The sequence below is a fragment of the Hemibagrus wyckioides genome, linkage group LG19 (genome assembly GCF_019097595.1).
Source record: "Hemibagrus wyckioides isolate EC202008001 linkage group LG19, SWU_Hwy_1.0, whole genome shotgun sequence".
Classification (NCBI taxonomy): Eukaryota; Metazoa; Chordata; class Actinopteri; order Siluriformes; family Bagridae; genus Hemibagrus; species Hemibagrus wyckioides.
The window spans coordinates 22712907-22732315 of NC_080728.1; the positions used below are offsets into that span (position 1 = coordinate 22712907).

General features: G+C 44.9%; 1 protein-coding gene across 1 annotated transcript in view; it reads left to right on the top strand.

The window, feature by feature from the left end:
* kcnc2 (potassium voltage-gated channel, Shaw-related subfamily, member 2) overlaps positions 1 to 18947 on the top strand; it is a 39865-nt gene extending 20918 nt beyond the window's left edge. The window contains exon 3 of the mRNA XM_058417192.1: positions 17096 to 18947. Within this exon, the coding sequence (XP_058273175.1) occupies positions 17096 to 17244 (149 nt within the window). The 3' untranslated portion in view covers positions 17245 to 18947. The remainder of the gene's footprint in view (positions 1 to 17095) is intronic.
* Positions 18948 to 19409: the final 462 nt, after the last annotated feature.

A 19409-nucleotide genomic window follows, 5' to 3' on the forward strand; every position in this document is an offset into this window, starting at 1 on the left:
TTTGGAGCAGTGTGTGTTTGGAGCAGTGTGTGTTTAGATCAGTGTGTGTTTGGAGCATTGTGTGTTTGGAGCATTGTGTGTTTGGAGCAGTGTGTGTTTGGAGCAGTGTGTGTTTGGAGAATTGTGTGTTTGGAGCAGTGTTTGGAGCACTGTGTGTTTGGAGCAGTGTGTGTTTGGAGCATTGTGTGTTTGGAGCAGTGTTTGGAGCACTGTGTGTTTAGATCAGTGTGTGTTTAGATCAGTGTGTGTTTGGAGCAGTGTGTTTAGATCAGTGTGTGTTTGGATCAGTGTGTGTTTAGATCAGTGTGTGTTTAGATCAGTGTGTGTTTGGAGCAGTGTGTGTTTGGAGAATTGTGTGTTTGGAGCAGTGTTTGGAGCAGTGTGTGTTTGGATCAGTGTGTGTTTGGAGCAGTGTGTGTTTGGAGCAGTGTGTGTTTAGGTCAGTGTGTGTTTGGAGCAGTGTGTGTTTGGAGCATTGTGTGTTTGGAGCATTGTGTGTTTGGAGCAGTGTGTGTTTGGAGAATTGTGTGTTTGGAGCAATGTGTGTTTGGCGCAGTGCGTGTTTGGATCAGTGTGTGTTTGGATCAGTGTGTGTTTGGAGCAGTGTGTGTTTGGAGCATTGTGTGTTTGGAGCAGTGTGTGTTTGGAGCAGTGTTTGGAGCACTGTGTGTTTAGATCAGTGTGTGTTTAGATCAGTGTGTGTTTGGAGCAGTGTGTGTTTAGATCAGTGTGTGTTTGGAGCACTGTGTGTTTGGAGCAGTGCGTGTTTGGATCAGTGTGTGTTTGGATCAGTGTGTGTTTGGAGCAGTGTGTGTTTGGAGCAGTGTGTGTTTGGAGCAGTGTGTGTTTAGATCAGTGTGTGTTTGGAGCAGTGTTTGTTTGGAGCAGTGTGTGTTTGGATCAGTGTTTGGAGCAATGTGTGTTTGGAGCAGTGCGTGTTTGGATCAGTGTGTGTTTGGATCAGTGTGTGTTTGGAGCAGTGTTTGGAGCACTGTGTGTTTGGATCAGTGTGTGTTTAGATCAGTGTGTGTTTGGAGCACTGTGTGTTTGGAGAATTGTGTGTTTGGAGCAGTGTTTGGAGCAGTGTGTGTTTGGATCAGTGTGTGTTTAGAGCAGTGTGTGTTTGGAGCATTGTGTGTTTGGAGCAGTGTTTGGAGCACTGTGTGTTTAGATCAGTGTGTGTTTGGAGCAGTGTGTGTTTGGATCAGTGTGTGTTTAGATCAGTGTGTGTTTGGAGCAGTGTGTGTTTGGAGCATTGTGTGTTTGGAGCAGTGTGTGTTTGGAGAATTGTGTGTTTGGAGCAGTGTTTGGAGCACTGTGTGTTTGGAGCAGTGTGTGTTTGGAGCAGTGTGTGTTTGGCGCAGTGTGTGTTTAGATCAATGTGTGTTTGGATCAGTGTGTGTGTGTGGATCAGTGTGTGTTTGGAGCAGTGTGTGTTTGGCGCAGTGTGTGTTTGGAGCAGTGTGTGTTTGGATCAGTGTGTGTTTGGATCAGTGTGTGTTTGGAGCAGTGTGTGTTTGGATCAGTGTGTGTTTGGAGCAGTGTGTGTTTGGAGCAGTGTGTGTTTAGATCAGTGTGTGTTTGGAGCAGTGTGTTTGGAGCAATGTTTGGAGCAGTGTGTGTTTGGAGCAGTGTGTGTTTAGAGCAGTGTGTGTTTGGATCAGTGTGTGTTTGGAGCAGTGTGTGTTTGGATCAGTGTGTGTTTGGAGCAGTGTGTGTTTGGAGCAGTGTGTGTTTAGATCAGTGTGTGTTTAGATCAGTGTGTGTTTGGAGAATTGTGTGTTTGGAGAATTGTGTGTTTGGAGCAGTGTTTGGAGCATTGTGTGTTTGGAGCAGTGTGTGTTTGGAGCAGTGTGTGTTTGGAGAATTGTGTGTTTGGAGCAGTGTTTGGAGCAGTGTGTGTTTGGAGCAGTGTGTGTTTAGAGCAGTGTGTGTTTGGAGCATTGTGTGTTTGGAGCAGTGTTTAGATCAGTGTGTGTTTAGATCAGTGTGTGTTTAGATCAGTGTGTGTTTGGAGCAGTGTGTGTTTGGAGCAGTGTGTGTTTAGATCAGTGTGTGTTTAGAGCAGTGTGTGTTTGGAGCATTGTGTTTGGAGCAGTGTGTGTTTGGAGCAGTGTGTGTTTGGAGAATTGTGTGTTTGGAGCAGTGTTTGGAGCACTGTGTGTTTGGAGCAGTGTGTGTTTGGAGCAGTGTGTGTTTGGCGCAGTGTTTGTTTGGAGCAGTGTGTTTTTAGATCAATGTGTGTTTGGATCAGTGTGTGTGTGGATCAGTGTGTGTGTGGATCAGTGTGTTTGGAGCAGTGTGTGTTTGGATCAGTGTGTGTTTGGATCAGTGTGTGTTTGGAGCACTGTGTGTTTGGAGAATTGTGTGTTTGGAGCAGTGTTTGGAGCAGTGTGTGTTTGGAGCAGTGTGTGTTTAGAGCAGTGTGTGTTTAGATCAGTGTGTGTTTGGAGCAGTGTGTGTTTAGATCAGTGTGTGTTTAGATCAGTGTGTGTTTGGAGCAGTGTGTGTTTAGATCAGTGTGTGTTTGGAGCAGTGTTTGTTTGGAGCAGTGTGTGTTTAGATCAGTGTGTGTTTGGAGCAGTGTGTGTTTGGATCAGTGTGTGTTTGGAGCAGTGTTTGGAGCAGTGTGTGTTTAGATCAGTGTGTGTTTGGAGCAGTTTGTGTTTGGAGCAGTGTGTGTTTGGAGAATTGTGTGTTTGGAGCAGTGTTTGGAGCAGTGTGTGTTTGGAGCAGTGTGTGTTTAGAGCAGTGTGTGTTTGGAGCAGTGTTTAGATCAGTGTGTGTTTAGATCAGTGTGTGTTTGGAGCAGTGTGTGTTTGGATCAGTGTGTGTTTGGAGCAGTGTGTGTTTGGATCAGTGTTTGGAGCAGTGTGTGTTTGGAGCAGTGTGTGTTTGGAGCAGTGTGTGTTTGGAGCAGTGTGTGTTTGGAGCAGTGTGTGTTTAGATCAGTGTGTGTTTGGATCAGTGTGTGTTTGGATCAGTGTGTGTTTGGAGCAGTGTTTGGAGCACTGTGTGTTTAGATCAGTGTGTGTTTGGAGCACTGTGTGTTTGGAGCAGTGTGTGTTTGGTTCAGTGTGTGTTTGGAGCAGTGTGTGTTTGGATCAGTGTGTGTTTAGATCAGTGTGTGTTTGGAACAGTGTGTGTTTGGAGCAGTGTGTGTTTAGATCAGTGTGTGTTTGGAGCACTGTGTGTTTAGATCAGTGTGTGTTTGGAGCAGTGTGTGTTTGGATCAGTGTGTGTTTAGATCAGTGTTTGTTTGGAGCAGTGTGTGTGTTTGGATCAGTGTGTGTTTGGAGCAGTGTTTGGAGCACTGTGTGTTTAGATCAGTGTGTGTTTGGAGCAGTGTGTGTTTGGATCAGTGTGTGTTTGGAGCAGTGTGTGTTTGGAGCAGTGTGTGTTTGGAGCAGTGTTTGGAGCACTGTGTGTTTAGATCAGTGTGTGTTTGGAGCAGTGTGTGTTTGGATCAGTGTGTGTTTGGAGCAGTGTTTGGAGCACTGTGTGTTTAGATCAGTGTGTGTTTGGAGCAGTGTGTGTTTGGAGCAGTGTGTGTTTGGAGCAGTGTGTGTTTGGAGCAGTGTGTGTTTGGATCAGTGTGTGTTTGGATCAGTGTGTGTTTGGATCAGTGTGTGTTTGGAGCAGTGTTTGGAGCAGTGTGTGTTTAGATCAGTGTGTGTTTAGATCAGTGTGTGTTTGGAGCACTGTGTGTTTAGATCAGTGTGTGTTTGGAGCAGTGTGTGTTTGGATCAGTGTGTGTTTAGAGCAGTGTTTGGAGCAGTGTGTGTTTGGATCAGTGTGTGTTTGGATCAGTGTGTGTTTAGATCAGTGTGTGTTTGGATCAGTGTGTGTTTAGATCAGTGTGTGTTTGGAGCAGTGTGTGTTTGGAGCAGTGTGTGTTTAGATCAGTGTGTGTTTGGAGCAGTGTGTGTTTGGATCAGTGTGTGTTTGGAGCAGTGTGTGTTTAGATCAGTGTGTGTTTGGAGCAGTGTGTGTTTGGATCAGTGTGTGTTTGGAGCAGTGTTTGTTTAGATCAGTGTGTGTTTGGAGCAGTGTGTGTTTGGATCAGTGTGTGTTTGGATCAGTGTGTGTTTGGATCAGTGTGTGTTTTGTTTAGAATCAGGGAGTATCTCCTTTTTCCCCTCTGGCTTGGTCATTAGGAACACATTTCCTGAGGTTATATTTCTCTGTATCTGCTTTGTGATAGTGTCTGTTGGTAAAATTGCTATATAAATAAAATATTATTGACTTGGTGTGTTTTACTTGGGAGTTAGAGCTGATGAGGACAGTGTGTTTTTGAGACAGTATACAGTGGGTATATAATTCATTTAAGCCAGGGTATTTTTGGGATCAGAATGTAGTTGAGAGGTGATTTGGATCAGGGTGTGTGTTTAGCTGGACATTGTGATTTGATCAGGTGTTTTAGGCCAGGTGTGTTTCACTATAGTCTAATTCCAGCTGTGGCTGTCCGTTCCTGCTGTGGATATTATGTTGATCTCAGTACATTCAGATATGTATGGGTCTTTCAGCATCTATGAGGTGAGGGTGTGTTTGGGTCAGTTTTTATTTGCACTGTGATGTTCATTTGCCAGAATTCATCTGAGGCAGGATTTGTTAACACTGATCAGAATGAGGAATCATCAGGTCACATCGTGTGTAGATATGTTGATGTTCTTCCAGGATTATGGGGGATGTGACTGCACTTCATCCTGGAAAGTTCTTTTGTTTTTTTTTCTGTCCTTGGAGAGATGAAGATTTATTTTAAGACAAACAGCTGGTGACTTTGGAGATGTTCCTCTGAGGGAGAGGGAGGGCTGGAAGCTGACTGAGTGTGTGAGTGTGTGTGAAGTGTGTGAAGAAAGAATGGTGTGATTCAAGGCTATGGATAATTTTGGCTCAAAGTGTTTGCTGCCTTCACAGATTTGAGGATTTAGCTCTGTCTCAGTCTCGCATGTGGGACATTAGATAATGTTCTAGCACCTCGAGTAGAGCACAAAGAGATAGGATTGAGAAACATGACATCACAGTGATGATTGATCTACAGCAACATTACAGAATACATTCATCTTTAGAAGGAAAATGACATTAAATACCACCTTCAGCTACATTAAACTAAACAGAACTATTATATTTTTCTTAGAAAATATTACATCATTATTATTATTATTATTATTATTATTATTATTATTATTATTATTATTATTATATTCCATGCCTTTAAGTTTTATTATACCTTATGTAAAAAAAAACAAAAAAAACAGCTGGTTTATATTTTCGTGTCTCTTTAGGATAATTGGTAAATTAAGTAACTGAGCATTTGGCAAGAAAATGTGCAGCAATTATAACACTTTTTTTTTGAGTTTGTAAAACAGAAGTGGAAAAATATTAATTATTAAATGGATAAAATCTTTGGTTTGTGATAAATTACATTAAATGTAATGACCTGGATGTCTTTAGTAGACATTCACACCAGCATTGATCAGCAAGTCCTTCGAGGTGCTGGTGTACCATTTCCCAAACCTGGTAACTCCACATAAACCAGTTATCTACTGCAGGTGGGTTGGTTGGGTTTGCAGTCCATAGAAATGAAGGGGCTGATAGTTGAGGACACATTGGATTTGGGAAAGTTTGGTATCAGAGTACCAGAGATAATTTTCGGCATACTCTGAATCATGAATCATGCCAAGTCTTGGTTTTCATGAAATAACATTGTCATTAATCAGCTAATCTTTTTGTTTTATCAGTCTACTTGGCTTTTAGCTTGGTGATGGTACATGGTTGGTTACTCTGATAGGGACCACATTTTCTCCATGAATCCTCCCCATACACATGACATGAACCGGGCTCTAAACCACAATGTCCACTAGGAAACCAAAGTACCTGAACACAAGAAAAGATGAGTGGATGGGAGTCACATGAAGAGATTTCGAAAAATGGTCTACTGTTAACATAATGACTGTGTTCTTTTGAGACATAGTAACCTCTAGGTCTTTGTGGTCTGTAAAAATTGCTCCATTCCTCCAATGCCAGTTTTACTGCCAGGGGTTCATGATTGCTGATGCCATAGTTGCATTCGCCTTGGGAAATCTTCTTCAAAAAGGTGTCCATGGGGTGGAGTTTGGGCTTCTCTTCAAATTTCTGTGAAAGAAATACCCCTAACCATGTTTCAAATGTGTCCACCGCCAGAATGAAAGACAAAGGCCTCCTTAAGGCATTCAGATGCTTTGTTTTTCGGCAGGTTCTACTTCAATTTCAGTTGGATTCCTTCGAGTGAGGTCCACCAGGAGTGAGGGTATGGTGTTAAATCAGTAAACTCAATGCAGCTCCTTAACAGTAGTGGAAACAGGCCAACAGATGATGTCATGAAGAAGATTATTTATCAGGCTTTAGAAGACAAACCTCTATGGCATCATGCAGTACCCAGTGTGGCCAGAGGTGCTAAAAGCTGTCTTCCACATATGTACATACTGTGTGGGTCCAGCTTAGAGAAGATTTTGGACTCTCCTAGTTTTTCCATTGCAGAGGGGACCAGTGGCAGGGGATAATGAATGACTGTAACCTGATTCAGTCTGAGGCGGGGCCATAGTCCACCCCATTTTTCTGTCCACAAAGAAGATGGTTACAGATGCTGGCAAAGGTGAGGGACCAATCTACACCTGTTTCAGGGCCTATTTGATGTATTGATCCATTGCCTGACCTTCTTTGACAGACAAGAGGTAGGTGCAGTTATGAAGAGGTGTTGCTTTCATCAGAAGCTCAATGACACAGTGACAGTGACGAGAAGAGATCTACTCATGGTGTAGGACACTGATGGGTAGCATGAATTGCTCAGTGCAGTGAGCACAATCTCTCCTTCTTACACCTTTCCATAGAAGATAGTCTGACTTGCATGGGCTCTGTAGCATGGAATTACTTCTAGTCCACTTTAGTCCATGCTCAGTTCTTCAGGTGGAATCCAAATGAACGGACAAGTCAATGTGTGTACAGGGATATTATCTTGACATTCTTGCTTGATAAGGATGTCAGCATTTTACCCTTGATGGTAGGAAGCATTGAGGACTGGCTCATTACAGCCTTTACCAGCAGCTAATGCAAGACATTCTGCAGAAACTCACCAAAGACTGCAGGATGTCCAGTGAGGGTCAGGGGAAAGTGATGAAACACCCATTGGAACAGCTGAAGAAAGCATCATGAACTGAGTGATGTTGGTCCACTGAGAAACCCCTTCTTAGTTGGAGAAGTATAATGACCACTGGATCCTGGAGCCGTTACACTGTATGGGATTGTCATATAGCACTACACAACACTGACACAGCACTACACAACACTGACACAGCACTACACAACACTGACACAGCACTACACAACATAGACACAGCACTACACAACACTGACACAGCACTACACAACACTGACACAGCACTACACAACACTGACACAGCACTACACAACATAGACACAGCACTACACAACACTGACACAGCACTACACAACACAGACACAACACTACACAACACTGACACAGCACTACACAACACTAACAGCACTACACAACACAGACACAGCACTACACAACACTAACAGCACTACACAACACTGACATAGCACTACACAACACTGATGCAGCACTACACAACACTGACATAGCACTACACAACACTGACGCAGCACTACACAACACTGACATAGCACTACACAACACTGACATAGCACTACACAACACTGACGCAGCACTACACAACACTGACATAGCACTACACAACACAGACACAGCACTACACAACACTGACACAGCACTACACAACACTAACAGCACTACACAACACTGACACAGCACTACACAACACTGACGCAGCACTACACAACACTGACACAGCACTACACAACACTGACACAGCACTACACAACACTAACAGCACTACACAACACAGACACAGCACTACACAACACTGACACAGCACTACACAACACTAACAGCACTACACAACACTGACACAGCACTACACAACACTGACACAGCACTACACAACACAGACACAGCACTACACAACACTGACACAGCACTACACAACACTGACACAGCACTACACAACACTGATGCAGCACTACACAACATAGACACAGCACTACACAACATAGACACAGCACTACACAACACAGACACAGCACTACACAACACAGACACAGCACTACACAACACTGACACAGCACTACACAACATAGACACAGCACTACACAACATAGACACAGCACTACACAACACTAACAGCACTACACAACACTGACGCAGCACCACACAACACTGACATAGCACTACACAACATAGACACAACACTACACAACACTGACGCAGCGCTACACAACACTGACGCAGCACTACACAACACTGACAACACTACACAACACAGACACAACACTACACAACACTGACATAGCACTACACAACACTAACAACACTACACAACACAGACACAACACTACACAACACTGACACAGCACTACACAACACTGACACAGCACTACACAACACTGACATAGCACTACACAACACTGACACAGCACTACACAACACAGACACAACACTACACAACACTGACGCAGCGCTACACAACACTGACGCAGCACTACACAACACTGACAACACTACACAACACAGACACAACACTACACAACACTGACACAGCACTACACAACACTGACGCAGCACTACACAACACTGACGCAGCACCACACAACACTGACATAGCACTACACAACACTGACGCAGCACTACACAACACTGACACAGCACTACACAACACTGACACAGCACTACACAACACTGACACAACACTGACATAGCACTACACAACACTGACACAGCACTACACAACACAGACACAACACTACACAACACTGACACAGCACTACACAACACTGACACAGCACTACACAACACTGACATAGCACTACACAACACTGACACAGCACTACACAACACAGACACAACACTACACAACACTGACGCAGCGCTACACAACACTGACGCAGCACTACACAACACTGACATAGCACTACACAACACTGACGCAGCACTACACAACACTGACATAGCACTACACAACACTGACGCCGCACTACACAACACTGACGCAGCACTACACAACACTGACATAGCACTACACAACACTGACGCAGCACTACACAACACTGACATAGCACTACACAACACAGACACAGCACTACACAACACTGACACAGCACTACACAACACTAACAGCACTACACAACACTGACACAGCACTACACAACACTGACACAGCACTACACAACAGACACAGCACTACACAACACTGACACAGCACTACACAACACTGACAAAGCACTACACAACACTGACACAGCACTACACAACATAGACACAGCACTACACAACACTGACACAGCACTACACAACACTGACACAGCACTACACAACAGACACAGCACTACACAACACTGACACAGCACTACACAACACTGACAAAGCACTACACAACATAGACACAGCACTACACAACACTGACACAGCACTACACAACACTGACACAGCACTACACAACAGACACAGCACTACACAACATAGACACAGCACTACACAACACTGACACAGCACTACACAACAGACACAACACTACACAACACTGACACAGCACTACACAACACTGACAAAGCACTACACAACACTGACACAGCACTACACAACACTGACACAGCACTACACAACACTGACACAGCACTACACACAACACAGACACAGCACTACACAACATAGACACAGCACTACACAACATAGACACAGCACTACACAACACAGACACAGCACTACACAACACTAACAGCACTACACAACACTGACGCAGCACCACACAACACTGACATAGCACTACACAACACAGACACAACACTACACAACACTGACGCAGCGCTACACAACACAGACACAACACTACACAACACTGACACAGCACTACACAACACTGACACAGCACTACACAACACTGACACAGCACTACACAACACTGACACAGCACTACACAACAGACACAGCACTACACAACATAGACACAGCACTACACAACACTGACACAGCACTACACAACACTGACACAGCACTACACAACACTGACAAAGCACTACACAACACTGACACAGCACTACACAACACTGACACAGCACTACACAACACTGACACAGCACTACACACAACACAGACACAGCACTACACAACATAGACACAGCACTACACAACATAGACACAGCACTACACAACACAGACACAGCACTACACAACATAGACACAGCACTACACAACACTAACAGCACTACACAACACTGACGCAGCACCACACAACACTGACATAGCACTACACAACACAGACACAACACTACACAACACTGACGCAGCGCTACACAACACAGACACAACACTACACAACACTGACACAGCACTACACAACACTGACACAGCACTACACAACACTGACACAGCACTACACAACAGACACAGCACTACACAACATAGACACAGCACTACACAACACTGACACAGCACTACACAACAGACACAACACTACACAACACTGACACAGCACTACACAACACTGACACAGCACTACACAACACTGACACAGCACTACACAACACTGACACAGCACTACACAACACTGACACAGCACTACACACAACACAGACACAGCACTACACAACACAGACACAACACTACACAACACTGACACAGCACTACACAACACTGACACAGCACTACACAACACTGACATAGCACTACACAACACAGACACAACACTACACAACACTGACGCAGCACTACACAACACAGACACAACACTACACAACACTGACATAGCACTACACAACACTGACACAGCACTACACAACACTAACAACACTACACAACACAGACACAACACTACACAACACTGACATAGCACTACACAACACTGACACAGCACTACACAACACAGACACAACACTACACAACACTGACACAGCACTACACAACACTGACACAGCACTACACAACACAGACACAACACTACACAACACTGACGCAGCGCTACACAACATAGACACAGCACTACACAACATAGACACAGGACTACACAACACAGACACAGCACTACACAACATAGACACAGCACTACACAACACTAACAGCACTACACAACACTGACACAACACTACACAACACTGACGCAGCACTACACAACACTGACGCAGCACCACACAACACTGACATAGCACTACACAACACTGACATAGCACTACACAACACTGACGCAGCACTACACAACACTGATGCAGCACTACACAACACTGACACAGCACTACACAACACTGACGCAGCACTACACAACACTGACATAGCACTACACAACACTGACGCAGCACTACACAACACTGACACAGCACTACACAACACTGACACAGCACTACACAACACAGACACAACACTACACAACACTGACGCAGCGCTACACAACACTGACGCAGCACTACACAACACTGACATAGCACTACACAACACTGACGCAGCACTACACAACACTGACGTAGCACTACACAACACTGACGCAGCACTACACAACACTGACGCAGCACTACACAACACTGACGCAGCACTACACAACACTGACGCAGCACTACACAACACTGACATAGCACTACACAACACAGACACAGCACTACACAACACTGACACAGCACTACACAACACTAACAGCACTACACAACACTGACACAGCACTACACAACACTGACGCAGCACTACACAACACAGACACAACACTACACAACACTGACACAGCACTACACAACACTAACAGCACTACACAACACTGACACAGCACTACACAACACTGACACAGCACTACACAACACTGACGCAGCACTACACAACACTGACGCAGCACTACACAACACAGACACAACACTACACAACACAGACACAGCACTACACAACACTGACACAGCACTACACAACACTAACAGCACTACACAACACTGACACAGCACTACACAACACTGACGCAGCACTACACAACACAGACACAACACTACACAACACTGACACAGCACTACACAACACTAACAGCACTACACAACACAGACACAGCACTACACAACACTAACAGCACTACACAACATAGACACAGCACTACACAACATAGACACAGCACTACACAACACAGACACAGCACTACACAACATAGACACAGCACTACACAACACTAACAGCACTACACAACATAGACACAGCACTACACAACACAGACACAGCACTACACAACATAGACACAGCACTACACAACATAGACACAGCACTACACAACACAGACACAGCACTACACAACATAGACACAGCACTACACAACAGTGACATAGCACTATACAACACAGACACAGCACTACACAACATAGACACAGCACTACACAACATAGACACAGCACTACACAACACAGACACAGCACTACACAACACAGACACAGCACTACACAACATAGACACAGCACTACACAACATAGACACAGGACTACACAACACAGACACAGCACTACACAACATAGACACAGCACTACACAACACTAACAGCACTACACAACACTGACATAGCACTACACAACACAGACACAACACTACACAACACTGACGCAGCGCTACACAACACTGACGCAGCACTACACAACACTGACATAGCACTACACAACACAGACACAACACTACACAACACTGACGCAGCGCTACACAACACTGACGCAGCACTACACAACACTGACAACACTACACAACACAGACACAACACTACACAACACTGACATAGCACTACACAACACTAACAACACTACACAACACAGACACAACACTACACAACACTGACACAGCACTACACAACACTGACGCAGCACTACACAACACTGACATAGCACTACACAACACTGACGCAGCACTACACAACACTGACGCAGCACTACACAACACAGACACAGCACTACACAACACTGACACAGCACTACACAACACTAACAGCACTACACAACACTGACACAGCACTACACAACACTGACGCAGCACTACACAACACAGACACAACACTACACAACACTGACACAGCACTACACAACACTAACAGCACTACACAACACTGACGCAGCACTACACAACACTGACATAGCACTACACAACACTGACGCAGCACTACACAACACTGACGCAGCACTACACAACACTGACATAGCACTACACAACACTGACGCAGCACTACACAACACTGACATAGCACTACACAACAGACACAGCACTACACAACACTGACACAGCACTACACAACACTAACAGCACTACACAACACTGACACAGCACTACACAACACTGACGCAGCACTACACAACACAGACACAACACTACACAACACTGACACAGCACTACACAACACTGACACAGCACTACACAACACTGACACAGCACTACACAACACTGACGCAGCACTACACAACACTGACGCAGCACTACACAACACAGACACAACACTACACAACACTGACACAGCACTACACAACACTAACAGCACTACACAACACAGACACAGCACTACACAACACTAACAGCACTACACAACACTGACATAGCACTACACAACACTGATGCAGCACTACACAACACTGACATAGCACTACACAACACTGACGCAGCACTACACAACACTGACATAGCACTACACAACACTGACATAGCACTACACAACACTGACGCAGCACTACACAACACTGACATAGCACTACACAACACAGACACAGCACTACACAACACTGACACAGCACTACACAAAACTAACAGCACTACACAACACTGACACAGCACTACACAACACTGACGCAGCACTACACAACACAGACACAGCACTACACAACACTGACACAGCACTACACAACACTAACAGCACTACACAACACAGACACAGCACTACACAACACTGACACAGCACTACACAACACTAACAGCACTACACAACACTGACACAGCACTACACAACACTAACAGCACTACACAACACTGACAAAGCACTACACAACACTGACACAGCACTACACAACACTGACGCAGCACTACACAACACTGACGCAGCACTACACAACACAGACACAGCACTACACAACACTGACATAGCACTACACAACACAGACACAGCACTACACAACACTGACACAGCACTACACAACACTAACAGCACTACACAACACTGACATAGCACTACACAACACTGACATAGCACTACACAACACTGACACAGCACTACACAACACAGACACAACACTACACAACACTGATGCAGCGCTACACAACACTGACGCAGCACTACACAACACTGACAACACTACACAACACAGACACAACACTACACAACACTGACATAGCACTACACAACACTGACACAGCACTACACAACACAGACACAACACTGACACAGCACTACACAACACTGACATAGCACTACACAACACTGACGCAGCACTACACAACACTGACGCAGCACTACACAACACTGACACAGCACTACACAACACAGACACAACACTACACAACACTGACACAACACTGACATAGCACTACAGAACACTGACACAGCACTACACAACACAGACACAACACTACACAACACTGACACAGCACTACACAACACTGACACAGCACTACACAACACTGACATAGCACTACACAACACTGACACAGCACTACACAACACAGACACAACACTACACAACACTGACGCAGCGCTACACAACACTGACGCAGCACTACACAACACTGACAACACTACACAACACAGACACAACACTACACAACACTGACATAGCACTACACAACACTGACACAGCACTACACAACACAGACACAACACTACACAACACTGACACAGCACTACACAACACTGACGCAGCACTACACAACACTGACGCAGCACCACACAACACTGACATAGCACTACACAACACTGACGCAGCACTACACAACACTGACGCAGCACCACCCAACACTGACATAGCACTACACAACACTGACGCAGCACTACACAACACTGACACAGCACTACACAACACTGACACAGCACTACACAACACTGACACAACACTGACATAGCACTACACAACACTGACACAGCACTACACAACACTGACGCAGCGCTACACAACACTGACGCAGCACTACACAACACTGACATAGCACTACACAACACTGACGCAGCACTACACAACACTGACATAGCACTACACAACACTGACGCCGCACTACACAACACTGACGCAGCACTACACAACACTGACATAGCACTACACAACACTGACGCAGCACTACACAACACTGACATAGCACTACACAACACAGACACAGCACTACACAACACTGACACAGCACTACACAACACTAACAGCACTACACAACACTGACACAGCACTACACAACACTGACGCAGCACTACACAACACAGACACAACACTACACAACACTGACACAGCACTACACAACACTAACAGCACTACACAACACAGACACAGCACTACACAACACTAACAGCACTACACAACACTGACACAGCACTACACAACACTGATGCAGCACTACACAACATAGACACAGCACTACACAACATAGACACAGCACTACACAACACAGACACAGCACTACACAACATAGACACAGCACTACACAACATAGACACAGCACTACACAACACAGACACAGCACTACACAACATAGACACAGCACTACACAACACAGACACAGCACTACACAACATAGACACAGCACTACACAACACAGACACAGCACTACACAACATAGACACAGCACTACACAACAGTGACATAGCACTATACAACACAGACACAGCACTACACAACATAGACACAGCACTACACAACATAGACACAGCACTACACAACATAGACACAGCACTACACAACACTAACAGCACTACACAACATAGACACAGCACTACACAACATAGACACAGCACTACACAACACAGACACAGCACTACACAACACAGACACAGCACTACACAACATAGACACAGCACTACACAACATAGACACAGCACTACACAACACTGACGCAGCACCACACAACACTGACATAGCACTACACAACACAGACACAACACTACACAACACTGACGCAGCGCTACACAACACTGACGCAGCACTACACACACTGACAACACTACACAACACAGACACAACACTACACAACACTGACATAGCACTACACAACACTAACAACACTACACAACACAGACACAACACTACACAACACTGACACAGCACTACACAACACTGACACAGCACTACACAACACTGATGCAGCACTACACAACACTGACACAGCACTACACAACACAGACACAACACTACACAACACTGACGCAGCGCTACACAACACTGACGCAGCACTACACAACACTGACATAGCACTACACAACACTGACACAGCACTACACAACACAGACACAACACTACACAACACTGACGCAGCGCTACACAACACTGACGCAGCACTACACAACACTGACAACACTACACAACACAGACACAACACTACACAACACTGACATAGCACTACACAACACTAACAACACTACACAACACAGACACAACACTACACAACACTGACATAGCACTACACAACACTGACACAGCACTACACAACACTGACGCAGCACTACACAACACTGACATAGCACTACACAACACTGACGCAGCACTACACAACACTGACGCAGCACTACACAACACTGACACAGCACTACACAACACTGACACAGCACTACACAACACTGACATAACACTTAAGCTTAAATTTTACAGCTTGAGTGCATAACACTGTGTGTGTATGTGTGTGTGTGTGTGTGTGTTTCTATTTAAAACCATAGTAACAGTCTTCAGTTTCATCAGCTCATCTTCATCTTCAGACTTTTCATCAGCTCATGTCTGAGTGTAACTTCAACTCCCGGTCTTGAAGGTACAATGCTTTTAAATTTGATCAGTGCTGTTGTCTCTGCAGATCTCAGTGCAGGAAGTGACATCACAACGACTCCAGAGGAGCAGGTGCCCATGCAGGATCGACACAGTGGAGGAACTTGCTTCCTATTGGCTGCCAGTGATTACAGCTGCACTGCTGACTCCACCCTCCGCAAACCAGGTGTGCTCTAAATATCAGATGACCATGCGTCATTGTCTGTCCATTTTACCACAGAGTAGTTTTTGTGTTTTTTTAATTGTTTGTATGGAATGTACAGCCATCTGCACATCATGGTCACAATCATCATCTTCATCATCATCATCATCATCCACAGCAAATACCACCAGCATGCTATGCTTCATTCCCATCACCATGAGAAAAAAAGCCCATTACTTTAACCTGAAACCTGAATGTAAACGCCCAGTTACATTTAATTCAAATCCTACATTGCTCTGGAGCTTTGGCAAAATATGTACATGACTAGTGTAACATTATGGCAAGGAGGAGGCCAGTGTGAGGCAGAAGGCTAGTGTGAGGCAGGTGAGCAGTGTGAGGCAGGAGGCTAGTGTGAGGCAGGAGGCTAGTGTGGGGCAGATGGGCAGTGTGAGGCAGGTGGGCAGCGTGAGGCAGGAAGGCAGTGTGAGGCAAGATTCAAGATTCAAGAAGCTTTTATTGTCATTTCAACCACATATATCTGACGCAGTACATAGTGAAATGAAACAACGTTTCTCCAGGACCTGGTGCTACATAAACATACAACAACAAGTTCAATACTAAACAACAAACAACAGCACAGAGCTAGGACAGAAGTTTGTCTTAGCCACGTAAAGTGCACAGTGTGCAGCTAGGTGCAGACAGAGCATAGACAAGACAGTGCAAAAGACAATAAATACAATAAAGACAACACAAAAGAACACAGGACACTTAGCGCTGAAAAGAAATAAAAGAACATGTGTACTGGAATGTAAGTGAAATAAAATAGATAAAGTGAAAGTGTAAAAAAAAACTTCCCAGTTTCCCAGGCAGGTGGGCAATGTGAGGCAGGAGGCCAGTGTGAGGCAGGTGGACAGTGTGAGGGAGGAGGCCAGTGTGAGGCAGGTGGGAAGTGTGCGGCAGGAGGCCAGTGCGAAGCAGGTGGGCAGTGTGAGGTAGGAGGCCAGCACGAGGCAGGTGGACAGTGTGAGGCAGGAGGCCAGTGTGAGGCATGTGGACAGTGTGAGGCAGGAGGCCAGTGTGAGGCATGTGGACAGTGTGAGGCAGGTGGGCAGTGTGAATACTTCATACCAGTATGAAGAAACAGCAGAGTACACACAGGCATCTATTAAAGCTCTGACCTGAACAGATGAACACAAGCAGGTGACTGACCGATGACACAATGGAGGGCGGAGACTAAATGTGGAAACTGTGGGAGGAGTTTTACTAAAGCAACTAAAGAATGTTATGTGAAGATTCAGAGTCTGAAATGTAATGTGTAAACGCTTATTTCCTCTTCTAGCAGAAACACAAGAATCTGCTTTAAGATGATATAAAGGAAGCACAGGAATGTATGCAGGGTCAAATGGGACAAAATCAGAGTGAATTATTGTGTCATGATCTGCAAACACACTGTGGATGCTAACACACTGTGGATGCTAACACACTGTGGATGCTAACACACTGTGGATGCTAACACACTGTGGATGCTAACACACTGTGACCATCACTGATTTTAAAATATAATAGATTGTTAATAAATCTCCTAGTAATGAATACAGATGTGTTACTGTAGCAGGTGGGGGTGTGGCTAAGTGGGAGTCTGCAGCAGCAGTGTGGAAGGATGAGTACATTAACGTGTCAAACCCCCCCCACTGAGAGAGAGAGAGAGAGAGAGAGAGAGAGAGAGAGAGAAAGAAAGAGAGAGAAAAAGAGAGGGAGGGAGGGAGAGAGAGAGAGAGAGAGAGAGGTATTGTTGAGTCTGTATTGTTGTGAGTCTGTATTGTTGTGTGTCTGTATTGTTGTGAGTCTGTATTGTTGTGTGTCTGTATTGTTGTGTGTCTGTATTGTTGTGAGTCTGTATTGTTGTGAGTCTGTATTGTTGTGAGTTTGTATCGTTGTGAGTCTGTATTGTTGTGTGTCTGTATTGTTGTGAGTTTGTATCGTTGTGAGTCTGTATTGTTGTGTGTCTGTATTGTTGTGAGTTTGTATCGTTGTGAGTCTGTATTGTTGTGTGTCTGTATTGTTGTGAGTCTGTATTGTTGTGAGTCTGTATTGTTGTGTGTCTGTATTGTGTGTCTGTATTGTTGTGTGTCTGTATTGTTGTGAGTCTGTATTGTTGTGAGTTTGTATCGTTGTGAGTCTGTATTGTTGTGAGTCTGTA